This window comes from Anomalospiza imberbis, chromosome 5 (genome assembly GCF_031753505.1).
Source record: "Anomalospiza imberbis isolate Cuckoo-Finch-1a 21T00152 chromosome 5, ASM3175350v1, whole genome shotgun sequence".
Lineage (NCBI taxonomy): Eukaryota > Metazoa > Chordata > Aves > Passeriformes > Viduidae > Anomalospiza > Anomalospiza imberbis.
In genome coordinates this window covers 22,487,758-22,515,094 of record NC_089685.1, presented here as the reverse complement: position 1 = coordinate 22,515,094, position 27,337 = coordinate 22,487,758, and the positions used below count along the sequence as shown (strand labels likewise).

Sequence of the window (27,337 nt, the reverse complement as noted above, 5' to 3'; positions counted from 1 at the left end):
GAATGTGCCTGCCTCATTACTCTTTGGTGACCCTCTCTTTGTAGGCATTTCCTTCATTTCTCAATTCTTCACATTTACTAATAGTTAAGCAAATTTCAGCAAACTTCAGGCTCCAAGAAATGCGTGCAGTTGTATGTTACAAATCTGACTGGCCACTTTTAATTCATTCTGCAATAACATGCAAAATTCTGTCATTACTGCTAGCTTTTGGAATGGACAAGATTGTGCATAAGCTCAATGGTAGCCCATCAGTTTGACCATGGAAAAAAAGCACAGGTATTCAGTCTCCTGACAAACTGAGTGCATAATATTATATGCTCCCTGCTGCCTTAGACTGTTAGTAATTTGGTGGAAGCTTTTGCAATTACAATGAGGGACTTTAAAAAAAGAATCATAAACCATTTTCATAGTATTGCTTTTTCACAATAATTTCCTATTTTTAGAATACTGCAGTTAAGTATTTAAAATTTACTATTGCCTCTTTTTCCAGTTTGAATGACATCCATTGAAGATTAAATTTTAGCCATGCCATTAGAAAGATCGCAACAGTACAAATATTGATTTGGGTTTGGATTTTTTGTGTGATTTATTGTTCCATAAAATAAGTATTGAAATCATCTTAGCTTTGTTCAATATTTAGCTTTTCTGTCAATTTCCCTGGAAATCAACACCATTTTCATGTCCTATTCATTTTCCTGACATTGTTAAGTAGGGATAATATACTACCTAGATACTTAAATGTACATATATTGCAAAGAAGATTAGATCTGAAGTTATTTCCTCTTTTCTGACATTGTCAATATACACTGAATTATGTTCTGTTTGCTGCCATTTTAAAAGCATGCTATGTTAAAATACTTGGCTGTGTAAACTAAGCCCTGGTTCCAGCAACGAACATGATCTAGCTTTCTGCAGATGTGGGAGTGATACTTGGGTGGAGCTGCACCAGGAACAGGAAGGGATGATTGAGACAACAGACCCATGGGAGCAAATCTGAGCAAATCTTGGCCTTTCTCTTTATGTGCTTGGGTCAAGAGATCTGTCTGGTATTTAAAGTGGCACTACTTTATGTATTACAGCAAGGAGTAAATGCTCCCTCACTGGTAAAGCCACCTGAATTATATTCAGGCATAACTCATTTTGCTGTAAAATGGTGGCATGAGAATTGTGTTATTATGGCAGATAAGGCCTCTGCTGCCCCCCTCTTGGCTCTCTGTAGAGAGTTCATTTGTTTCTTTGTACCTAGTGGTGGTCATTCCCAGTGGTAAAAGCTGGTGCTTGAGAAATATCAGGGAACATGAGGCTGCAGGAGCAAGCACAGGTGTTGATGTGGAGTGATGCTAGCTGCAAAGTTTTCTGTCTCTCTATATAGTGCATGAATGAAAGGGTAGCTGAGGGGGTGGACAGATGAAGGAAAATTCTCATTTGATTTTCTCCAAAAGCAATTTTCCAAGTCAGTCTTTGTCAGTTTTTCATTTTGGTTTGTTCACTCGGTTCACTTTACTTCACAGTTCGAGTTACAAGGCCAGAAAATGTTGCCACATCATGGAGAAAACTAGGATAGAAACTGTATGAGTCACTGTCAGAGCTATGATGAAATGCATGCTCTTTGCTGTATATCTTTATTCCTTTAGCATATTGTATCACCTCTCACTGTTCATACTTTTGACCAGAGGCTAAATAGGAAAAGTATCAGCTTAATTGCTGACATCTGGCCAGCAGCAACCACTTGCAGAAGTGCTCCTTCGTGAGTGCAGCCATTAACAGTTTCCTCAGAGCTGCTAATTAGTCTAGAGAATAAACTACAGCCATGAGTTTCAGAGGCCCCCAGGGCCACGGCTGGTGACTGTCAGACAGGCGTTTTTCATTTTCCAAGACATACCATATCAGCAAAATAGTGAAAATGAGAGAAGGTGCTGGAGACAGGAAGACACAGTGATGCTTTTTCTTCAGTGAGTGTGAAGGCTGGTATGTTTGGGTGGAACAGAGGTACTTGTTAACACAAAGCGTTAATAAATTCTGCTGCCAAGGAAAAAAGAACAATCTGTTCATCATGCCTGTAGTAATCAGGGCATGATGTACTACAACAAAGTTGTTGTTAGGAAATCTGTTTTGGGAGTAAAGCTAGTGAAGTAATCAAATGGATTCCCTGGAGCTGTGGAGCATTCAATCTTAGACGTCTTGAAATATTAGGTAAAGAGATTTGTTTGGGTGTAGTGAGTCCCCTGGTGGGGTAACAAGATGGTCTCTCAGTCTTCTTGGAGTATATCACTAGCTTGGAGAAAATCAGGCAGACAAAAAACTAAAGAGGGAAAATGATAATTTCTAAAGATAGATTCCAGGTATTAATTAGCTGTGGTGACTCAGAGCTTGAAGGAACAAACAATATGTGGTTTACAGCATCTTCTTAAAATGCAAAATATTCTCAAAACCCCCAAAATTTATGAGAATATATTCCTGACAGGAGTGGGGAAAAGGGAAGGGAGCAGAAATCAGTAGTGCTTAGGTAATAGCCAACTGAACTTTGAGAAAGTAGAAAGCAAATAGCGTATTGTGAAATAGGGATGTTTTTCATGGGATGGCATGTAAAATAAGTACTAAGAGAACCAAACTTTCTCCCTTACTGAATATTTTTCTGTGAAGTTAGAAATACAGCAGCAAGAGAAGGAAACATTAGTTTTAACTTTTTTCTTTTTTTTCTATTTTAAAAATTTTTCAGAATACAGGTAGGAGGAGCCCCTACTTGCTGTTTATTTCAGCCTCAGACAAATTTCCATGAAATCCAACTAACTTCAGCAAACAATTATAAAGACTAAAGGCCCCAAGGAAAATTTCTTGTGTGTTCTGTAAACATCTGGTTGCCATTTTCAATTACAAGGACCAACCCACTGAAGGAAGCAGTTTAGTTTTTTTGGAACAGAAATGGGACACTGGGGTTTTTGTTCTTTTTCATAGTGGAGAGTAAAGGAAATGTCAGGAATAGAGAGGTCACTAGATGCTCAGCTTTTATAAATACAAAAGTCTCTGAGAAAATTAAAGTAAATTGAAATCAGGTTCTGAAAGTGTAAACAACCCTGTGGAGGTAAGGTTAGATAAGCAGGACTGGAGATCCTAGCATGCCAGCAAAAGCACAAGATCATTCTGTCATAAGTAAGTAATTTAAAATACTGTGCAAAATAATAATGGTGAAGCTAGCCACAGAAATATTTTGTGGGTTACCATACAAATACACATGTATATTCGAATCTAGCAGATGTAACTTCCCAAAATCCTTTTGGTTAACTGTTGGTACAAATATATAACCAACAGTATACAAAACTGGTTGATTTCCTACTGCAAAATATATGTCATGTGAGTCCTGAGCTAAGTTTTGACAATTAAAACACACATTTTTGTATGTTGTTAAACAAGGAGCTTTCTGAACAAGCTGAATAGGTAGAAATGTGATCCTCAGAGCATACTGAGTTACAAGCATGTAACAGATTTAATCTGCTTCCATAACATGGAGGTTCATTTAGTTTTGGGGAGGAAATGCATACCAGAAATACATTATCTTGATCACTTTTTAGTTTTGCTTTTAGCAATTAATCTCATGCCACACACATCATTGGTTTCAGTACAAGACATAACTTTCTGACATACACAAAGGAATTCTGCTCTCTAATGTGATGCTGTGGTTTCGTGTTAGAAAATCTAAATGCATCATATAGTTTTCTGAACAATATGTATTCTTCTTCCTAATTACTAGCAGAACATGTTCATGCTTTGTAGAAGGGCACACAAACGATTTCTTTGTATTACTAAAATAAACCCTCTGTAAGATTGTACTGAATCCTCTGTTTCAAATGCAGACTTTTCATTTAGAAAGTGAAATTCTTTATTTGTTTATAACAAAATTATAAGGACATTGAGCTCTGCCAGGTAAAACCAAATTATAGCATTTAGTCCTAAATGTACCAAATATATCTTTCTCTGATTTTCTGTTTACTTTTTAAACAGAACATACAGTCCAGTGGAGAGTGGTATTTAAGGGGCTGACTTAGAGATTACAATAATTAAAATGATACATGCTGATTACACAGTGAGCTAAAATTAAAACTTTACTGGAATAAATTATGTCATGTTAACAGAATCTGAAAAACACCAGTGTCCAGGAAGGACCAAAGGAAAGCAGCAATGTGCACGGCTACTGAAATTAAATAAATACAAGGGATTTAGGCATCAGTATAGCTGCTTTGTAATACGCTAGTAACATGCGAATCCTGTAAAAAGCTTTGAGGCAATTTTTCATAACTGTAGTGTGTTGGATAAGAAGGTAACAGCATACAATTGCTTTTTAAAGTATTTTTAAAATGTTTCCCTTTAAGAAATGAATCCCGGCTCTGATAGGGTTCAAGCAGAGTCTCTGGTTTATAAATATATATGTCTGTTCCTAAATGTCAGGTAATTGTCTGCTAATATAGGTGCTGGGAGAATGTCAGTCAGTCTAGCCAGAAGCCTGTCACCATCCTGTCAGAGCACTCTCTGTAAGGGATTGTTGTTAGGACTGCTCAGTGATTTGGCTGCTGGAAGCTGTGGACCCTTTTTGATGAAGTCACTGGCTCCGAGCCCTGGTCAGCTGTGAGAAGTGTGCTGCTGCCTTTCATCACTGTGCTCCCATTTTAGGTAGCAGCATTATATACCACTGAAACAAAAACTGGTTTTTTTTCTTTTTATTTTTTCTTTGGCGACCATTACTGTTATTGGTTCAGGCAGCAAAAAGCTTATACACTGTGTAGGCCTTCATTGTAATTTACAGCCAGCCCACTCCATTCCTAGGTTCAGATTCCAACTTTCTCCAGCTGCATCCACTTTCAGCTGACAGCTCTTTTGAATGCTGCAAAGCCACCCCAGACATCAAAAGTGCAGTAGCCACCCACAGTTTAGAACATGTTCCTGAAAATTTCACACAACATATTGTTGTTATGCTGGCTTATATTACCTCAAAAGGGAATCTTTTCTTCATGATTATTCTACCCTTCTGATGTTCATTGTACTCCCTCAGAGCTGATTTTTCAATGTAATATTGAATATTTTATTACTTAGCTCCTTAGGTTATCCATTTAGAGGTAATCCTAGTTTGCACAGATGTCAAAGAGAATAGAGGCTCCTCTGACGTTCTCAGAAATTGAAACTATTTCTCAGTTTCAAGTTAGTTATGAGATCCTTCATATTTCTGGAAAAATTGTTTAATACAGAAAATGATTACTAAAAGTGACACACTGCCTTGGTTAAAAAGGGAAACCCCCACATATCATGACTTTCTGTCATTTTTGGCTGGCATGTTTTCTTGCAAAGCAATGTCCATTTTTCAAAACAGGCAAAATATTGAAGGGATTTGGATTGAAAAGTAACAGTGGATTAGGATTTGAGCAACTTTAGCTGGTAGCAGGATTTTAAAAATATAGTCTTAACATATTTCCTCAATGGTGCCTCACATAAATAACATACAGTCCTACACTGAAAGAGGGAAGCACAGAGGAGCTGAGTGCTATGCATTTTGGAAAGTTTGAAGCAAATTGTTCAAGTCATAAAGTGTTTCTATAACAAGATTATTGTTGTAATGACTTTGTTCCTGACGTTTGTGGTAATGCTTTCAAAAATAAATATTTAGCTATAAAAAGGATTTTCAGTTTTAATTTATAGCAACTACTAAAAGTGTATATATAGAGAGAGCTTACAGAGTGTTCTGTGTTTTGTAAATGCAAGATGAAACTGGCAGAACCACTGTTATTTTAGATCTGATAGAATACATCTCAGTTGATCTGTTTATTGAAGAAGGATTTTTGGTGTAAAATGGAGAAGTAAGACAAGATCATTTTTTGTTCATTTCGAAGAAGACCAGTTCACTACTTTTTTTTCTGCAATAGGTAAAATAGAGGACATATCAGCATACCGAAGTACTGTTCAACAGGCTGATAAACAAAATAAGAAGAAGATATAGCTGTTTTGGAGAAAATCAAGAAGCATTTTTCTGTCTAAATGGGAATTAGGCATTTAAATATTTTTTTCCCATTTGGCTTCAGCAAGTGTATAAAAAACCTCTCTCACTTCAGGTTTCATAGCCACAGTGAGGCCAAGTATCAGTGGAGTCTGTCTAGAAGTCATTCTTCAACAAAAAACAATTGAGGTAATTTTCTATAAGGATGAGGCTGAAGTCATGGACTTTAAATATATAGAGCTTGACACGTTAGTCCTGTTTTCCCTTGGAATGTAGTGTTAGGGCTTTAAAAAAAGCTCTAAGGGTAGAAGTCAAGATGTGTGAAGTAAGAGAAAACATCAGGTTTTCTTCTTCCTTGACCCAGCTCCATGGCATATATGATTTACACCACAGATGTTACAGTACACATTTTTTTGCAAATCTAACAATATGAGGGTATCTGTTGATCTTCAAAAGTGAGGTCTGATCCTACATTTCTTTAAAATGTTTGCAGAGATAATTTTAAGGTCTCCTTTAGAGTCCATGTTTTATGGATGCTCTACATGGCATTCCAGATATCTATCGACTTCCACTACCCCATGGCGTGCCAGGTGAGTAGAAGTGAAAGGCAGCATAGTGTGATACATAAAAAACAGTATCTGTGAAGTACAGCTGGAAACCTTACATTAGGCATGATTTAATTATTGCATCACTGTCTTCTGCAGTTTTGTCTAACTCATAAATAAAATGGGTCAATTCCCCAGGTCTAAGGACAAGTGATGCAGTATGGCTCATGTCCATGTATCTAAACTGTTTTCTCTGACTGACGGTGGCCTGCTTCTTGCTGAGTTTTAGGAACTGTCACTGGCTTAGGCTGTCTCCTGGGACAGTGCATGGCCACCCAGGGAGAGGAAAACAAACCCAGTACATGATTGCAGGCCAGTGGTTGAGCCTGTGTCCTGACACTGTTTAGTTTAGCCATTGCCTTTATTCCCAAGCTTCTTTTTTTCAGTATTGTTTCATGTCTCCTGGGTATTATGGAACCAGGCACATTAACAAAGGTGGGTATAGGTGCCTCAGTGCTCTAATTGCAGTGATCAAGGTCTGCGATTTGGATCTTAAAATATGTTTTTTTTTGTTTCTTGAATATGTGATCAAACATCATTATTTTAACACTGTAGTTGGCATTCTCATTCATTGTAATTAGAATGAGACAGGACATTAAGACAAATAAACCCATTTACTCCTTAGCTGCTTATCCTGAGGCTGCTATATATGCATAGAAGGAAAGAGTCTGTTTTCTCAGCTCTACCTCCGTTTCTGCCTTTTAAAGTGAATGATGAATTCTCATTAGTGCCATAATTCAGAGGGCTTCTCAGCTCAGGTACCTAATGTTCTGTTGCAAAGAGTGGGAGTGGTGGAAATGTTGTGATGAAATGCAGGGTGAAAAGTAATCACAAGCTGGCAATTTGGTTTCCTTGGGTAGAACTCCTCCTCCCTAGGAACTACTTTCAAATTAAATCTTCTTTCCAGCCACCAGCTCTTTTTGTTTGTTGCGTGTGCCTTTCTAAAAGCCCAGACTTTTCCTTATAAAAGTATGATCTGCAGGTTTTGCAATAGTCTAGTGGGAAAAGTGCCTCAGTACCACATGTTCTTGTTAAGTTCTATGTACACACTCATCCAAGTTAGGATGTGCTTCCACAAGGTCTACAAGGTGCTTTGGGGCTCCTGTTCACTCATGTTCGGCACTCATGTGGAGGAGTCTGCCCAGGGACATCATGGGGGTACCAGGGCAGGGGCTGTGTCTCTCTGACAGGGTTACTGGGGTTACCCCACCCGGCATTGTGCCTCTGTGCTTCTTTGTGTGTGCATAAGAGAGAAAGGTATTTTGTGGGTAGATCCCCTTCCTGTGATGTCCCTGGGAGCAGCTGGAGCAGGGTGCTGTTTGAATTCTCCCACCTGCTGCTGTTCCTCTGGGTTCCATTGCACAGCCTGGTCCCTGCATGTCTCAGCTGCATGACCCTTCATCCCACATGCACATTCTCTCCTTCCAGTTTTCACCTGGTTCTTCATGCCAATCTACTCTCAGTAGCCTGTCTCTAATATTTCTCAATCTGTCTTTTTTGTCAGGCAGTTTCCTTCTCTACCTTCACAGAAGGTAAGAAAACACCTACACAGATGGATTTAGCTGAGCTTTGGTGGATCTGTGACGTCTGTGCTTTAATTAGGTACCAAGTACTTTCATCCCACTGAAGGTTAAGTCTAAGTCCCACAATGTGTGGGTGAGAAACATATATAGCAGCTTTGGCCATCGTGGCTTATGTTGTGTATTAAATACATATAAAGTAAGAATTCCAGCATTTGGGTGCAGTTGGGGTTGTAAGTTATTTTTGCTTGCATACAAGAAGAGCATACCATATTGGATTATTAGGAGCTTTTAGTTTCACTGAGGCTTGCTGTACAGAAAATATCCATGTGTGAAGAACATACCAGAGTAATCTGAATATTCATCCAAAGCATGGTGTGTAAGCACAGAAGTGGAATAACAGGCTTGAGTGTTTGAATTGCCCCAATATGTTTGTCATTGGGTCAGAACTGCATATTTTCCTTTTATTTGCTGTTGAACTCTACTACAGCTCAGAAAGTATTTTGACAGCATATTTTCATACCTTTACAGGTTATGCTATGATAAAACCTATAGGCTGTTAGAGTTGCAATCTGTAATACAACTCAGTGGAGAATTATTCTTAGCTTGACAGTCTTTCCTGGATAGACTGAGAACCATCTAATGCACCTGCCTTACAATACTGCAGTATTCTTATCCCCATATCAGGCTAATGTAATTTTTGAATGCACTTTTATTTCCAGTATTATGCCCATTCTTTGGATGCACAGAAAATTATATGGATATAGTTTAATAATACTGCAATTTAATTTTTTTTTGCTACCTTTGGTTGTCTTACCGACAGTTGTCTGCAAATTGAAAACCCAGCTTTAAAACTTTTCTGCGGTCTGAAATTTCTTTTTTTTTTGTTGTTGTCTGCTATAGTATGGTAATTTATTGATTGAAGAAAGGATTGTTAATCTATTGCATAGATTATGATGTAAATGGAGAAAGGATTGTCCTGTCCGTTCTCCATTCTTAAACATATGCCTGCAATAGATTTCTTTTGCTTCTTTTAGAGAAAGTCATCTACCCTGTATTATCAATTGTTCCAGTAAAGAAGAAGCTAACTCTTTGACTTGGTACCTAGGTCTAAGGCACTTTTAGAGTTTGAGACCAAGTGGAGAAATTAAAATATCTTTACATGTTTGAGAATATTTCTGATAGAAACAGGTAGCTCTTGGCTTGCAATGCTAATTTTTTTTGCTTTTGAAATTTGCCTTTGGATTGACAAGGAAAGCAAGCTTGAAACCTGTCGCTGATATAAATAAACAGTAATAAAATAATTTTTTCTTTCAGGCAATAGTGGAAGCATTATGCCTCTTCATTTGTAATTAGACCCAATATCCCTCCACAACACTTGCAAAATAGATACAGGATAGTCAAGCATTATTCTGTTTTTATGAAAGGCACTGCAAACAACTTCAAATGCCTATTTTAATGCCCAAATTCTGAACTCAGATGTGACTGTGCATTATTTCTGGAGCATAGGGCAATGTTTTGTGCCAAGCTGTTCAGGGACAGATGAAGTGTCCTTGGAATTAAACTGGTTCCATTTGATTCACACCAGCCTCTCCTCTACAAAGAGTGCTTCCCTTGACACTTCAAATCCTCTTAGTTAGGGAGTAGTTGAACCAAAAAAAAAATCCTCATCATCCTCAAGGGGAGTGAGTAGTGACTGTCTTCAGGATTCCTTCAGCCTTTCCCTGGCAGCCACACAGCAACTGCACAAAGTATTTTGTGAATGAATTGACTGTGTCCAACCATCTCAGCCTCAATCATAGGGTAGGGTATTTTTTTACATTTAAAATACTCGACTGTGATTAATGTGACAATAGATTTTAGCCTCATTTGTCCAGCTAAGCTAGTGGTTATGGGGCTATGTATTATGGCAGAGTACAGTCAGTCTGAACACACTTTGAAACAGTGAAAGATTTGCATATAGGCAGGTGAATAGCTGCTTTCCAGAATAGTTAAGAAAAATATCAGAAACCTCACCATCTTGTCCTGTGCTATCACTCATGTGGAGTGATTGTTTCTTCACTGCTGTTGCAGTGAGTCCATATTTGTAATAGCTCATGACCATCAAGGGCCACACCAAAAAAGAAATTAAAATGCTTCCAATAGCTACTGTTTTAAGGAGAAAATTTCCAAACACCTAGGTTTGTGACATTCCTTTAGGGAAAGTCTTACAAATGAAATAGTGATATCAAAAACTTGCAAGAGGACATGTCATTAGCAAAGAAAAACTGTTCAGTCCAACATGCGGTATTCTGATATTTGCACAAGACAGTCAAACTGCTGTAACCAGAAATAGGCTTCAAAGGATATTTTCCCCTGGAGTGCTATCTGTGAAGCTCACATCTTCAGAGGTGTAGAATTCCCACATCCCCAGCCCCTGTCACACAGCCTGCCTGATGCTGCTGCCCACTGAGACGCAGAAGAAGATAAAATTCAGCCTAGAATCCAGAGGCAATTAGTGAGGCAGAAGTTCTGTCTTTCAGACATCTGTTAGTGCTTCCACTTTAAACTCCTGGCTAGCAAACTATTGGCTCTTATAAATTGACTACATGGCAGGGTTGAAGCCCAACATATTCCTCTGTCCAATTTGAAGTAGGATTTGTGCACAAACAGCTAATTCCATAAATATGTGCTTTTCACCCGGCTCGGTACAATCTGTGCTCCCTCCATTACCAATCAGGAGCAGAGGAGGTTAACTCTTTTTATTTTCCTTGTATACTATGAGGATCATGACTCACGAAGCTTGTATTCATCTAAAACTTTTTTTTTTTACAGATCAGGATTACAACATGCTATAAGTATAACTGAGTACAGTTGAATGCATCAATATGTAAACAATAACTTTTCCTGAAAATCTTCACTTTACATCCAGGCAGCTTAGAGGTGTCTGAAAATATATTTCAAGTAGAGCTGACATGAATTTTTCTTAAAAAAGGATCCTGTACGAATATCAGGATCTCCCTTAGCAGAGGTTCTATAGTCTCCTTAGAGTAAGGTATTCCAGTATTTGATACATGTGTTTAGAAACTGTTCTTTATGTACCCTTTGCTGCAAATTAAAATGTTTACTTTGTATCCTGTCTCCACTGATTAAAGAGACAACTGACTTTGGATGGGTAAAAATTTATTCAGTAATGGTGTGGTTTAACCCCAGCCACCAGCAAAGCACCACCCAGCTGCTCGCTCATCTCCCCCTGGTGGGATGAGGGAGAGAATCAGAAGGGTAAAAGTGAAAAAACTCATTAATTGAGGTAGACAGTTTAATAGGGAATGCAAAAGTTGTGTCTGAAAGCAAAGCAAAACAAGGAATTAACTGACCAGTTGCTGGAACAGACAGCTGTTCAGCCATTCCCAGGACAGGAGCTTCATAATGGATAGAACTAAACAGGTTAGTTGGGCAAATGCCACCACTCTGAATGTGTGTGTCTTCCCCCACCCCCTGCTCCCTTCTTCCTTCTTCCCCCAGCTTTTATTGTTGAGCACAGCATCATATTGTTATGGAGCATCCTTTTGGGCCAGTTGGGGTCAGCTGACCTGGCTGCGTCCCCTTCCAGCCTCATGCTAATCCCAGCCTCTTTACTACAGGTCAATGGGACACCAAGAAGGCACTGACACTCAGTTAAAACAGTGGTGTGCTGTAAACTGGTTTGTACCAAATCAAAAAGACATCACTGTGTGAGTTGCTAGACAAAGGATTGAATCCATCCAAGTCAGCCCCTGTAGGAGGTTTTCCACAATCTATCTTCTTTTTCTAACGCTCTCCTGAACCCGGGGAACAATGTTACTGGAAAGGTATGACCAACACAAAATGAAGCAGAAGGATTAACCCTTGATCATTGTTACCACTGTAACCCTCATAAATAGGATTGGTTACAATTCTTGATATCTGCAGGGCTATTATTTAGAATTCTGTGGGGAATTGGCATTGAATGAATTAAAACTGAAATTTTAAAGGAGCGGATTCAAGTCTTTCATCATCAATAAATACTTGCCAACAGCTGAAAAGTTATTTATATTTGCTTTCTTGGTTGTTTTGTGTGGGAGCCCAGGGTACAGGTAATATTTCTCTGTCTGCTCTGAGGGGTCCTGACACTCAGAGAAGCACTGACTTTGACCCTCACCCATGGAGAAAGCTTCCAAGATTTTGAGATAGACTAGGGTCTACAGGAGTGTGAAATAGATAATAGAGAATAGTATAGTTTATCACAGGGAGAAAGATTTAGGTTTTGGGGGTTTTTAGTATGGAGGCAAGATGGAGGATTTTGGGCACTGTCCTAAGCTGCTGCTTCTTCTTCTTCATTTACCCCATTTTCTGCAGTGTTGGTGGCATAGGGTGATTGGTCAAGGAAAGCTTCAGCCTTAGGTTACGTGGACAGACAAGGGTTGAGTTATTGGTGGATGAATAGAAATAAAGCATGTTTTAAGAGTTAATTGGGTGAAACAGCTTTAAAAGACCTTGAAACTGTACATCTTGTGGCCATTTTGTGGTGCTTTTCCTGCTACCAATCTGGTACAGACAGTGTGCTGAAGTTTTGATAACAATAAGCAACAAGCTGAAGACCGAAAAAGTCCCGTGCATCTCTCTTTCCTGGCACAGAACTGCTACAGGTGTGTCTCCCCCATCAAAGGAGCCCACTGTGGGGCCCAAACACCCATAACTGGTGCCCCGTGTGTCAGTGTGACTCAACTAAGAAGAGATCATCCCAGGAGTCCCTTGGAGCAGAGCTCCAAGAGTTGGAGGGTTTTTTTTTGGTAACAATATTGTATTGTTAGTTCATACGCAATTTATAAATTTGGTCCTTCTCTGCAGTAGTGCTCTATGGCAAATTGTTCTTCTCCATCTGATTTCATCTTATGAGCTATGGCACTTTTAACTTGTTTTGAATTTGCTTGGATTGAATTTGGACCAATTATCAGAATTATTTTGAATTCTGACCATGCTTTGCAAAGTCCTTATACTTCTTTTCAACTTGGTGTCACTTGCTATTTATAAATGCACTTATTATTCCATTATTCAATTTGTTACCAAAAAATTTGATCAGAACTGAATATATAGTAGAGTATTTTTTGAGGTTCTGCTCAAAAAAAATACACTTTGATAGTGGATCTGACTTCATTTTTTCAAATAGCGGTGCAATCACCTCATAGGTATGTTATGTGGAAACAATGTCAAAAGACTTACTAAAGTCATATTGTTTCATTGCTAATATTTGCTTTGTTCACTAAAACAGTTACTCTGATTTCTGTTTACTAGGTCAGTTACTCTGTCAGAAGAAAGGAGACTACTTTTATGTAATATGCTCTTGAAAAAAAATGCTGGCTGTTTCTTGTTCTCTTCTTCTCCTCTAGTGCTCATAAACTGGTTAATTTCAAGGTAGTGGTGTGAGCAAATGCAAAATTGCAAATTGACTTGAGATTAAAATAAAAAAAAAAAACAAGTGGCTTTTTTTTTATTTCTCAGAATGAATGAAATACAGGAAGATAAACATGAAAGATGAAAATTTCATTTGATTTTCAAAGTTCTTTCATGTCAAAATTTAGAATGGAAACCTTAATACTGCAAAATGAAATTTCAGCCTATAGTAATGACATTAAACTTAGTCATTTGATTAAATTAAGTAATATACACATAAAAGATTAAAATTCCAGAGGTGCATGCATCTAACAGTTTTCCTGCAAAATTTAGCCTCCAATGCTATAGCTCATGGGGAGAATGTGATCATTTCAAGGACTGGAATAAAATCACTTTACTTGAGAAATCACCTTCAGAAATTCTTGAAGTTTAGCTATAAACTTGAAACCCCATTAAATCCTACAGTTCTCATTTGCTTTCTGTTAACTTTGGTCTAATATATCAGAATACAAAAACTCTCTGCAGAATACTATATAGAAAAAGCTAAATGCTTTTATTGGTGTCTGCATTGCAATTTCCTCTGCTGCTAAAAACTGTTTGCTTTTCTCCCTAGACTATTATTTTTTAAATTATTTTTCCACATTAGCTGTTTTAATTATTTCAAATGACATATCAATGTCAAAGCCAATGAAAACACTGTTATCTTATTGAAAATTCGAATTTTTACATAACATCAAATTTCACTTGGAAGTTATTGCTCTCTGAATTAAATAGCATGTCCTTTGACTCATTCAGAATAAAAGGTGATCACATCAGATTTCAATCAAATTATGCTGTGCTACTACTAATTGAAGTAGAAACTTGGGTCGGTATTCTTAGGTAAACATGAGATACACATTGCAGGTACAAATACTTTTTGATATGGGACTGGATGATGGCTACAAGGACTGCAGGAGAGGAGAGGCTAAGAGCTGGCAAAAGATAGGTGAATAAAAGCATCATGCTGCCAGCATGTATCCACCTAATGCTCACTTTGCCCACATAGTTAGATATAATTCTGCAGATGAGCATTCCTTGTGTATGCAAGGCCTTAATTAACAGGCTGAACTAAACTGTCTTGATTTGAGAAGGTATTTAAAGAGCAGAAGAACATGCAATTGCATATTCTTGTCTTGTTATCACTCTTTTACTTGTCCAAGTGCAAAATAATACAAAGAGTAGGAGAGTATCTCCATGGCCTGTGATTTCATATTGTCTAACTGATCTACAGCTCCTGTGTGCTAAGCTCCACTGGTTTGCTGGATAAAGCAAACAGGATTTCCATAACTAAAGACAAACTTCATTCTGTGGGAGAAGATTTATGCAAATTGCTAGTAATTAAATTGTTCAGATATGAAGCATTCTTTTTAACCTTCCCCCTCAAATGCCCTGTAAAAGCCTGCTTCTGGTTTGAATTTGAGAAAGCAGCAAAACTGTGTACATTGAAAATGGAATATTAATGGCATTATTAAAGCTTCTTAATAGTCTCTAGAAACATTTTGAAACATGAGTCCTTCCATGCAGATGGTGTTTATTATTAATGTCACTTTTGTTCTTTCTCTTTTATTGTAGAGTGTTTTAGCTCACACGTATCTTGCTTTACTTTAACAATAAGTTCTGTGAATGGGATCTTCGGTCCTTTGTGTGGCCCATGTGATGTTGTTGGAATACTAATAACAGTAGAACTTTTTTCCTGAGATATAGTTCTGCTGTTATTAAATATGCAGAAGGAAGACAGACTGTTGGTTTCCTGGTCATAGATGTTCATTTTCCACAAAAAGTTAAGCTCTGGAAGGAGTGACATGGACAAATTTGAGGCAAAATGGATTCCTAGAGGAGCCTGTTCTAGAACTAAATAGCTGTTGTAACCCATGACCCTTTTGTTTTTGTTTTCTAGTAATGTTTTTTTCAGGTATAGATTATGAGGAATGTATCAATACATTTAAATAGGAGTCACACTGCTCTGTCAGCCTGAATCTGAGAGACAGCACTAGGTGTACACTGTTTTTCAAATAGGAAGTCTCCTGACTTCTATAAATAGACATGTTTCAGTTCTGATTGTTCTGTACTGAAATAACTGGCTCAAGGTTTAATTACTCTGAATAGAAAACACAAGTAATGGCAGGCATTCAAACTCTCCTGAACTGTTCTACTTCCTGGGCACTGGCTTAGAAGCACACCAGATCTGAGGGTACATTTTCCTTTTCTTCCCTTAGGTGCATTCATATTGATCGCTCTGATGTATCCTAAAGGCAAATACACAGTGCAGCATATCCTCTGGAGTCAGGGATCAAATTCTTCCCAGGGCAGGATGTGTCACAATAAACAAGGGAAGGAAATTAACTGCTTCTGAGAAATGGAGTTCCCTCCAGCTCCCTTTCAATTTGCACACAACTAGGCATTGTGATTTATATGTAATTATAATGATTTATTCAAAGGTGTTTACTACTCAGAGGCATAACCTCTTGCTTATCTGATAATTACATAGCTGGTGAGGTCATTGAGTAGGTTGTTAGCACTGCCAAACTTCTGCACTAAAGTGAGGTATTTGCTTGTACATTTCTTTAATGTTTTGTTTGTTTGCTATCTGTGGCATTTTTATCTACCTGCATGGGTTTTTTGTTGTTTCTTTCACAAAGAAGCATGTAGTGAATCTGTCTTGCCTAAATTTCATGTACCCTAATTACTTTTATATCATAATACTAGTTGTCATAATGTGATATTGAAGGACTTGTTACAGTAATAAATGCAGTGTAACTGAAAATTGATCTCTTCAGATTTGTCACACTGCTTAGAAACATAAAAAGTGATAGTTACTTTCATAGTCCTGGATCCATTCTACACAATCAGTTCATTACTGTACTTAACATAAATTGAGTGTTAAATCTCCTAAAGTGGAATCTTTACCTTGCTTGACATTTGTAATCATGATTGGGATAGGAAAAAAAACACATTCTGGAGAAAGAAAGAAAGGAAATAAATAAAATAAATACCTCTGTGGGCCATTGGTGGGACCAAATTAAGGGAGTAATCTAATAAAATTAAGAAGGTATCACAGATGGATAGCACAAAATGGTATAAAATAACATGTAATGTTCCCAACCCTGGGAAAAAGAACCAACCAGTCCCTGAAATAGCTATTCTGTAGGGAGCTTTGTGACCTGATTCTATACCCTTGGATGCTGTACTGCTTCTCTGACTGCCCTTTCTGCTTGTAAGTTCATTATTACTGATTGTCTTCCTGTCAATGAAATAATTTACCCTTTATTGAACATACTCATAGTGTCCTCAACAGATGTAATAATTCCGTTGTGAGCTGTCACCATCTCTAACTGGTCCAGATAACAAAGGCTGTATACAGAAGAAAACAATTGAGCATGTGAGGAAGCTGACTAAAGTTCTTTGAAGCAATAGTGGCATTTCTACACCATATCACATGCTGAGATATGAGCAAGTTCAAGGCCTATTTGTATCTTCAGGTCAGCTTTGCCCCAGGAAGGAAGCATCACATTAGCTTGGAAGCTAGCAATCTAATTTCCACTCATACAACAGTTCTAGCTCTGGCAGTCTGGTGTCTAATATTTAGGAATCCGCTACACCAGAATTCCTGCTTCTTGCAATAGCATGACCAGTAATATTTCCTGCAAAATTTACTTGCCATTAAAGAAAGACCTCACAAGATCATATTGCCTGTACTGGATACATGTTACAAGCATGCATGTTGTGGAGTTCAGAAAAAAAAAAAAAAAGAACAACTTAAAGCAACATCATGTTATCACACTTTTTAATTTCTGAATGTCAAACAGGTCAAGCAGCAGGGTTTGGACATCGGTAGGCAGATATAAACAGGGAATGCCCGCTGTGAAACACCTAAATGTAATTCCAAAGCTTGAACTGTGGTAGCAAATATGTCTTTTATCCTTCTGCCACCTGTAGCTGCTCATGTAATTAGCTCTCCAACAGTTTGCTGTTCTTCAGGATATCACTCTAAGTAATTTTTATGCAAATAAGAATTGCATGATATTTTCTTTCTCAAAGTGCTTCTTTTCTTTCTGGATAGGTGGTATGAACCCTTGGGATCTTTTCATCTGCTTATCTTCCAGAAAAAATGGTGGCACTGGCTGCTTTCAAACAGAAGATTTGCATAATCTAGAGCTTTTCCAGAAGGTATGAGATTATTGTGTTATCCTTTGTGGGAATGTAAGGACAGGCTAGCCCAGATTTTCAGCCCTCACTCATAAAAAGACAAGTATCAAATATTTATTTTATACTGCAGCAGCATTGTTCCGCAGAAATTAAGTTTTTTCATGTTTTCTATTTACTGAGAAAGACTTGTCAGGTACCAACATTTCATTCTTCTTTGTATCACGCCCAGTTATCAAAAGGAATTTCTCATTTGAGCATATTATGTTAGTTTGGTTGTAAGTATTTCAGTGTAAATACTGAAAATTGTTACAACTTAGTGTCAAGTTTCCTTTTTCTCTTCTTTAGCTTGAACTTTTGCATTCTTGGCTGCCCTTAACCAGCATGTCTGGCCTCAAAATTGTCTATAAGGGAAATTATTTAAGCTATTTTCCTTATTGGAAAAGATAATTTTGAAATTGTGAGAAACAAGTATAAAATGCATGAAATAATGTAGAATGATAAAGATGGATGAATTTAGGGTTCATATCTTATATCACTACTGAGTTTCACCTAATGTAATTCCTTTTTTGTAAAGAAAATTTAGGCACTTCTCCAAACAGTGACAGCGCTCCTACAATCGATAATGTATAATTTGGACCAGGGCCTTCAAGGAAGTTCTTTGCTCTGGCACTGCAACCTTCTTCCTCATGGTCCAAAGCATCAGTATTAACAACTATCTTGGTATTTTCAGGATTGCATTGTGGTTTTTTTCTCACTTGAACATGTTGTGGGCACAGTTTAGGTTACTTAGAGGTGCAATTTCTATGTAAACACTTGACCTGTTGATAAAAATATGTGAGTGATATAAACTGAAATCTTTGATAAAATGTGACCAAGCTACAGATACAGTTTGACTAGTATTTTAAGTAAAAAATACTTAAAACAATAATGATGGCAAGACTCTAAATTATTGACTCCAGCTTGAGGGTCTGAGGGAAATGGAGCTGCTTTTAAAAGGTGCCCCTGGTGATAAAAAAATCCATTGATGTCCACAGAAGTCACAGCTTTGAGTATGTACACTGGGGTTCCCTGGGACAGGATGCCTTATCAAAGTGTATGCAAAGTGAAATTTTTTATGGCAGTTATAATTTGCTAGAAATATACATGCTTTGAATATGCTCAGATAATAAAGCACCCCAGGCTTCTGCAAACTGCTTTTTTCTCATTCTGCCTGTATTACCATATCTGAGCCTCTAATGCTGTGCAATATAATAATCCTGACAGCATGCTGCAATGTCCAGATGTGTCACACATGAATAACTCAGACACAAAGTGATCAAAGGAATTGTCCAAGTTCTCTCAGGAAGTCTGCAGCAGAGCAGGGACTTAAACCAGATGGCCCATTCCTCCAGAAAACTTTAAATGTTGAACTAATATTACTTGCTGCTGGCATGTCCATACCAAAGTGCAACACAGTGTTTTGCTGCAGAGCCTGCCTGTGATTTAGCTGCATTAGCTTACTACAGATCCCAAGCACAGCAATTCAAGAGACATAGGGTATTTCCATCAGGGAGAGACAGCGGTTGGTAACTGGACAGAGCACAGAAGCTACAGAGACTGAAAAGGGGACAGGGAACGGATCAACACTCAGCAGCCAGAGGGAAAGATATAGGCCTAAAGTTTTGCACTGTTATGAGCACGGAGGAAGAATCCACACCTTAACTTCATTATTCCAACATTGCATAACATTGCAAAGTTACTATTTCCTCTTGACACTGATGGGAGTTTTGTGCATGAGTTGTCTCTGATAAATTAAACACAAACCCATTGAAGACATTTTCCATTGAAAAAAGAACACTTTTTGAATTAAATCATTAAAGCTTCTCTTTTTACATACAGGTAAACCTACTTCCAGAAATCCAGCATTTTCTTTGCAGAAAAGAGGGATTATGCCAGATAACAAAAACCTTTTCAGGTAATCTGATTTTTTCAATTATGCTTATGTTATGATGATCTTTTAATAGTTGTCACAAGAAGTTTTTGAAATGAGACTGTCAGCTTACAATTCCATTTTATTTTTAGTCATGAATGCATAGAGGGAAAAAATAAAAGACTGATAATCCATTTTAAACACACTTAAATATAGATTACAATTATACAGTATCTTTCCAGGTAAAGACATTGCATTTTTGAGCTCTTGCATATTGCAGAAATAATTTGGCTATAAGTGTCTTATTTTTGGACTGTCTTGTGTTAATATAGTGTACTGTTATTTACACTTCTGTGCCCTGGGTTTGGTGTAATATGTTTGTTCAGCTTTACAAAAATGTTGTGGCATGGAGAAGGAGTCAGAGCTTGGTTCCCATCCAGACATAATTTACTGATAAAAAGCCTTTATTGTGTATTAAGATCATCAACCAGAAAAGTTTAAAGGTTATGGGCAAATTTCCAAAGAATTCTAATTTACCATGGGTAAAATCCATCTTTGAATAGAAACTGGAAAAGAACCTGTTATGTACTGTATTAGGTCTATTTAAACCTCATTCTCTTTCCCCCTTTTATATATATATATGCTAAATTTAACACAAAAGGAAAGGATTCATTACATCTCATTTAACCATTTAGGAGTATGTATCTTCTGAAAGCAGTATTCTAGTCTTCCATTTAAGTCAGTGGAGAGAGAGATACCTACAAATGCTACTTCTTTTTATCTCAAAATATGTATTTAAAATAGGTGTGTTGAATTAGTTTCTGCAATTATGTTTCACCACTGCCTACAGAAATTGGTGGGCCCTGCTCACATTGTAACAGATTGCCTTCAAAAAACATTGGTTTGTTCTGCTACATGAAGAAAGGCCAATTGCAGTGGTTTTATTATTTTACTACCACAAAACCACAAACACGAGAGGCACTTACTACACACAGAGCTTTCTCTTTAAATTATGTGCATTTCCACTGCTGTCCACGGTGCAAGCCACCTTGTATATGACCCTTCTATCAAGCTGTTCAGTATTTTCTCCTGTACTGGGTTTACATGGCAAGCGTTTGGTAGTGGGGGGTCACAGGAGTGGCTTGTGAGAAGCTGCCAGAAGCTTCCCTTAAGTCCAGCAGAGCCAATGCCAGCCAGCTTCAAGATGGATTTGGTGCTGGCCAAGGCCAAGCCCATTAAAAATGGTGGTAGCACCTCTGGGATAACATATTTAAGAAGGGAAATAAAACAATTGCAGAACAGCAGCTGGAGAGATTAGTGAAGAAAGAGTGGGAGGAGGTGCTCCAGGCAGCAGAGCAGCAGATACTCAATTGCCTGCAGCCCGTGGTGCAGCCCATGGTGTAGCCCATGGTGTGACAGCTGTGCCTCTGTAGCCCATGGAGGTACACGGGGGAGCAGAGATCTGCCTGCAACCCATGGAGCACCCAGTGCCAGGAGAGATGGGTGCCTGAAGGAAGCTGTGAGCCTGCGGGAAAGCTCCTGGCAGTACCTGTGGAGAGAGGAGCCCAGGCTGGAGCAGTCTGTTCCTGAAGGACTGCACTGCTTGGGAGGGACCCACACTGGAGCAGTTCATGAAGAACTGCAGCCTGTGGGAAGCACTCTCCTTGGAGAAGTTCACACAGGGTTGTCTTCTGGAGAAGGGACCCCATGCTGAGTCTTCCCACTGAGGAGAAAGGAGTAGCAGAGGCAATGTGTGATGAACTGACCACAGCTCCCATTCCCCTCTCTGCATCACTGCAGGGAAGAGGTAGTGACTCAGGAGTAAGTGGGCAGATTTGGCACAGGACCCATTTCCTTTTGGTCCAGCAGTTAGAGGTTCAGAGGGATATCCTGTGGTATCCTAGATGGCAATAGATGTCTCTTTGTGAATACTGAATTTTACACTTGGTTTTTAGAGTAAGCAAATCCAAAAGAGCATTTATTTTCAGCATAATTCAGGGTTAGGTGAATTGCTCCACACTGACTGTATAGACTACACTGAGGTACACTGACAGGAATGTGAATTTAGATTGTGGTACACAGTGGGGTCATCTCTGACCACACCAGACCTCAGTTTCAAACCATGAATTAATCCCACTCAGTATCACTGGATATGCAACATGTAGTTTAGAATGAGTGGGTCTCATCCATAAAAGGCGAAATTAGAATCAGAAGGGTAAATAATTTGATTTCAGGTTCAGTGGACAAAAAGACATAAGTTAGAGCAAGCTAGTCTAGAGGTGAGACTTCAGATACTTTCCCTTCCATTGATCTGATAAAGCCAGTTCTTTCCACTTTCTTTTGCTTGCATTCTCCAAAAGATCTCTCTTTCCAACAACAGCAGAGTTGCCAATTAGCAGGATATTTTTGATCCTCAATTTAAAATTTTTTCACAGAAAGAACAGTATTTCCTTCACAGAACAGTTTGTTCCTTTCAAATCACTTATGTACTTTCACTCTTGTGTGTTTGAGTCAACAGGGTTTTTCTGCAATTCCTGTTAAAGAGGATCGGTTGGTTTGTTATTACTGTCATTTAGTCAGTCTTCGAGGAGCCAAGCAATTTCCTGTAAAAGTAAAAACACAAAGAATTATGTTCTCTAATTAAAGACATAGTAAGCTGGAGAAAGAAACACCAGGAAGCAAGGCTGAGAAAATGGTATACTGGATTTACTGTGGCTACGACAGTGTTGATGTTGATAAGCAGTGGTAAAGTGGTTTTGGTTTTTTTGATATTATTTTATTTGTTGTTGTGCAACTCTTAAACTACTAGGCTTTGTATTTAAGACAGCATGCCCATTCTCATACCCCTTTTGTATAGGAAAGAAAATTATTTATACAAAATACCAGACCAGTGCTTGTTTCTTTGCTCTTTCTCTTTAATGGAAAGTGTTCTTGTTAGTCTGACATTTGTATTGCTTCTATCTCTATGGGGCAGGGGGAAATAATGAACATACCAGTGATGACTGCTTTCTAGGAAAGAAGCTGGGAAGAGAAAAAAGTTAGGAAAATCAGTCTGGGAGAAGAGTAGGGTAGAAAAAAGGTTAAAAATACATGCTGTGTGTGGATAAATTGGATTACCATTGAAGATGGGGTTGCTGGAAGATGGGCATGTGGATTTGTGGCAATGGATTTGTGATGAGGTGTAAGAATAGTAACAGATCTTAGAATTCAACATGGAAGACTACTTGCTGCAGTCTGAGAGGATTGTTTGAACCTCTGCTTTTGCAGGGCTCTTGGCTCAGTTTTTACTCAAGTGCCTGATGTCTGCTCACTGTATGGGACTTGGGCTTTGAGAAGGTTCTGATATAGCTAATGAAGAGCCAAGGAAGGCTCCTGGCATTTACTGCTCAAGTCAGCAAAAGTTGCAGTAGTTGTAGTGATCTGGAAATTAAATCTTCCGGCAAATGGCCCAGACCTAGAAACACTCTGAGGTTTGAGAATGACTGTCAAAGAGATTTCAGGTGTTCATACCTGGTAACACACTGTATGTGGCTTTAGAACTGGCCTTGGCTGCCTCCTGGAACTACTCCCAGCCAAGAGATGGAGAGGACTAAAGTCTCCAGTGTGAGAAGAATTGCCCAGATTCAGTATAGGGCACAGGAAAGGCATCCTGATGCATGCACAACAAATACTATATTTTACAGGCTTTGCCTGGGAAAGTAGTGGAACTGCTTATAGCATTGCCTCCCTAATTTTCCTGTTCCCTAAAGAATCCACACTAGTCTGTCTTTCCATGTGAACATTTGTCTCATTTCATCACTTCCAGTGCCCAGCCTGTGCTATGCATAGCTGTCTCCTCTACCCACGCAAATCACTGATCCTTTTTTTTTAAGTACTACTTTTGTTGTATGCCTTCCTTCTGTGTTTCTGTTTATTAGTGTCACTAGTGCAGAGACTTTATGAGTGTCTGCCAGCCTTGTGTGCTCCCATGATTTCCGGCTGCTCTGGCCAGCAGCATTAATCACACAGAAGGTCTTGGGATAGGCATGAGCCTAATGAAATTGTACGGGAGGGAGAGCCAAGATAGTGACTGTGCTCCCATTCTGTCATATGTTTATGGTCTGGTGCTAACCCTGTGCTTTCTTTTCCTGATGCCTATCCCCAGTGTCCTTGGGTTACCCTGCAGTCAACGTGAAAGGTTGTGACCCGAGGGTAGGAAGCAAGACTCAGTGGAGCCACCTGTGGAAGAGAGAAGATATAGATCAAATTCATTTTCTGTTGTAACAACTCAATATCTCTGAGACAGGAACTTGCTTTTTTACAGGGGGATGCATTTCTTTTGGCCCTTATAAATATTTGCACACCAGTTTTGATCAGGTTTGTGCCTATTACCTTTCTGCTACTGAAGTTTATAAGAGCCTCAAGAGTGGCCGATAAAACCAGCATCTGATTTTTTCCAGTTAATTAGATTATAAACCATGTGGGGCAGGAATTTCATTGGTTTTACAGCAGTGTCAAATCTCAGCTACATAAGAACAGCAACGTAACAGCAAATATTAGTGGTTTGAAAATAAGTAAAGCAGCTAAATTAAGTTAATTACTTGGCCTATACTCTGATATTCTACCCTGTCACTAGTACAGAATTGTGACTCTAATCATGCAACACTCAGCCAGCATTTTCACTGAGTTGCTTTTTCCAAAGTTTTATAGCTTATCTGTGTAATTAATTTCTAGTATGAAGGGTGCACAAAGAAGAAGCAGCCCTTCTGAAAAATATTGGAAAAAAACCCACACCTCTAACTTTAACTCTTAGGATGCTTTAGGAATGAAGACACAAACACTATACTTAATACTGTAAATACTGTTTTTCGTGCACCTGCCAAAACAGAGAGGCAAAAAACATGGTAAATGCTTAATCTAAACTGAGGCTGTATTTGCTGAAGTTTCTAAAAGGAAAAATAAACAGCATCATACAAATGTAGCGCTGTCATAATTTTATCTATTTAACTCTGAAACTTCACAATGAATTTTAGTGCATTTCAACCCAGAGCTTAAATTAATTTACCTTTAAATCTGTTTTACTATAAAATTGTTTTGTTTTTAATACTAAACCTATTTAGGACAGATTAAACTTCCAGAAATGACACGTAGGTTAACAGTTGACATTTCTCCATCCTAAATATAAAGAGTCTGTTGCTTTGAGATTAAGTGTATTACAGAGGGTGGGATCACTGCATTTTTTAATGTGAAAAGCTTTTAAGTGCAGCTGAATCAGTAGTCAGCAGGAGGCAGGATATTGGACTTGCATCAATGTTGACATCACAAATAAAGCTCATAATGCGTATCAAGACCATCACATATTAAGTTTCAAGCAAGAAACTGTATTCCAGTGAACTCAATGCAAATTTTTCCAGGACTTCACTGTGGGCCAGGATTGCCCCTAGTGTTTCTAGTTTCCTTCAAATATTCATCATCTACTTTGAGTTTCACAGCCACACTTTTCTAAATGCATAGGTCATAAAGCTGAGTGCTAAAGGTTCTCTCTCTTCCTTTAGCAACCTCAGGGCATAATGTGTAAGCCATAGTAAATTACTAGTATTTGTTTCAGTCTTTTAATCCAAAAATCAAATGGGTAACAGGAGGCGATTGAATGGAATAGATCTGCTTTCTGTGACAAGTCTCAAGGCATGTAGTGGCAGTAGTTCAAGTGAAATCATCCATCCTCCAAAATCAACACTGAAAAATGGAAAAAAAAATTCCTTTTCAATGCTCATTGCTTTCACAGTTGTGCAGCTTAGAGCAGGTTGCTGTACCTGATTTAGCCAAAGGTTACTAGGCTTTATTTTGATCAAAATTCCTTGTCCGGGAGAACTGAGAAGTCTGCCTAAGAATTTGTGAAAGCTTTTTAGGCATCTCCTGATGTGGAGCAAACTTTTCAGCTGTTAAACACACCTTTTCAACCTACAGAGGCTGGAAAATTGCCCAGCTGTGAATTCTAGAAGAGAACCAGGTTGTAGCAATACAAGTTGCCTCGTCTGTATCACAGATAAGCTGTTTGTGTTGCAGTAGCCCACACCAATAAGGAAAATGGATGATCCCAGAATAGAATGCAATATGGAGTTCTTCTAGCTCACTGAGGTGCCCTGTCAGAGTGCAAACCTGCAAGGCTGACAGAGAGGACCTGTTATCAGTTGTTCCTGAATATTGTACTGCAGAAACTGCTGACAAATGACATGAGATACCATTCTCTTTTTTTTTTTTTTTCATGTCAGAGAATTGAGTCTGCTAGAAACAGACTACCACTATGAAAATCTAGGAAGACATCCAAAAGGCTTCTATGCAGATGGAAAGGCTGCTGTAGCAGTTTCAGCATCAGTGTACTTCAAAGTTCTGAAGCAATGATTTTCCTGCTAAAAAGAAAAGCAATCGGATGAATACCTTGCAAGTACAAATGTGCTGAGTTTATAATTTCATTTTATGGAAGAAATCAACGATGTGCTGGGCTCAGAACAATGCACAGCACTTCAGTTGCATTTCATTCCATCTCTAGCTTTATTAGACAATCAGGAGCTCCCAAGGTGACTCAATCATTCTTGAAATGTTTGTAACAGAGCTGACAGTTGATGGGCACTTGAGAAACAAAATTACCTTTTTCTCACAGACAATAGTTTTAATTGCTCCTTGCTCCATGTTTGAAGTGTGTAAAATATAGTCTATTTTAATTATGTACAAAGTAAGAAATTAACTAAAAAACCCGTATCATAACCTTCCTTGTAACACCAAAGGATACTATAGAAGGAAAGATAAAGAAGAGGACACACTCTCATTCATCTTCTGTTTCCTTTTCTTCCAATCAATCCTTACTTAGTTCAGCTAGTAGGGTATTCTCCTGCTGAATTCCTTGCCTTTGCAGATGTTCCTGTTAATCTAAGCCTTCCATTTACCACCAATCCAGGTGGCTGCAGCCTGGCTTTGCTCCAGGAATTCTTAATTTGTCCAAACGTACTTCTAGCTATTGGCAAACGTTTTGCTCAGCCACACATTGTAATTCCTAAATCAGCTATTTTTATTGTGTATGTGTTGAATCTCTTGTTACACTTCAGAGCTCTGAGCCAAAGACAAGTAAATAACTTGTGAACCAGAGATGGAGGGAGAAGGAGCAAGAAATCGTAGCTGTGTAAAAAACGTGAAAGGCCTCATTAGATGTCAGTAAGGCCGCTGCATTAGGTATCAGTTGTTACTGCCAACTGCTCTGTTTGACTGTTTGTAAGAGGCCATCTGAAGCCCCCACATCGGATCGTGACACTGTTGTACAGAGATTGCAGTTGACAGAACAGTATCTGCCACCAGTTTGTGTGACAAAGAGGTGCTGCATTTTTTTGATGTAGAGGTGTTGACTTGCTTTGGTGGATTTTATACCTCATCTCTGCATATGCCATGCAGCTGTTCTTATGTCTCAAGCCTGTGTTTTACCTGCTGTTGTGGTTATTGTGTGAATTCAGGTGAAAACATGTAATGGCCTCCTTAGTCATCAGCGTGGCCTCCCAGTGAACACCCTAGGAAGAGGTAAAGTGGTGTTGTTGTTGGTATTTTCAATGGTAGCATTCCAGAGATGTCAGCATCAGAAACCATCTTCAAGCCAGAATTTCAAGGAAATTAAGTTGTGTTTTTTTTCGAAGTGAAAGCAGGTCATAGGTCCGGCCACAGGTCCTTTGCTTTACACTGGAGCATCAAAAATGGCAGCAGCAAAAAGTACTTGTGGCAAAGC

At 38.5% G+C, this 27,337-nt stretch overlaps 1 protein-coding gene across 2 annotated transcripts in view; it reads left to right on the top strand.

Moving 5' to 3' along the window:
* CPED1 (cadherin like and PC-esterase domain containing 1) overlaps positions 1–27,337 on the top strand; it is a 140,701-nt gene that overhangs the window by 17,427 nt on the left and 95,937 nt on the right. The window contains exons 4-5 of one of the 2 annotated variants that reach the window (XM_068189884.1): positions 17,596–17,702; positions 19,560–19,635. In XM_068189884.1, coding sequence (XP_068045985.1) covers positions 17,596–17,702; positions 19,560–19,635 — 183 coding nt within the window. Of the gene's footprint in view, positions 1–17,548; positions 17,703–19,559; positions 19,636–27,337 lie in introns of those variants that run through there. The other variant, XM_068189883.1, reaches the window with a different exon arrangement.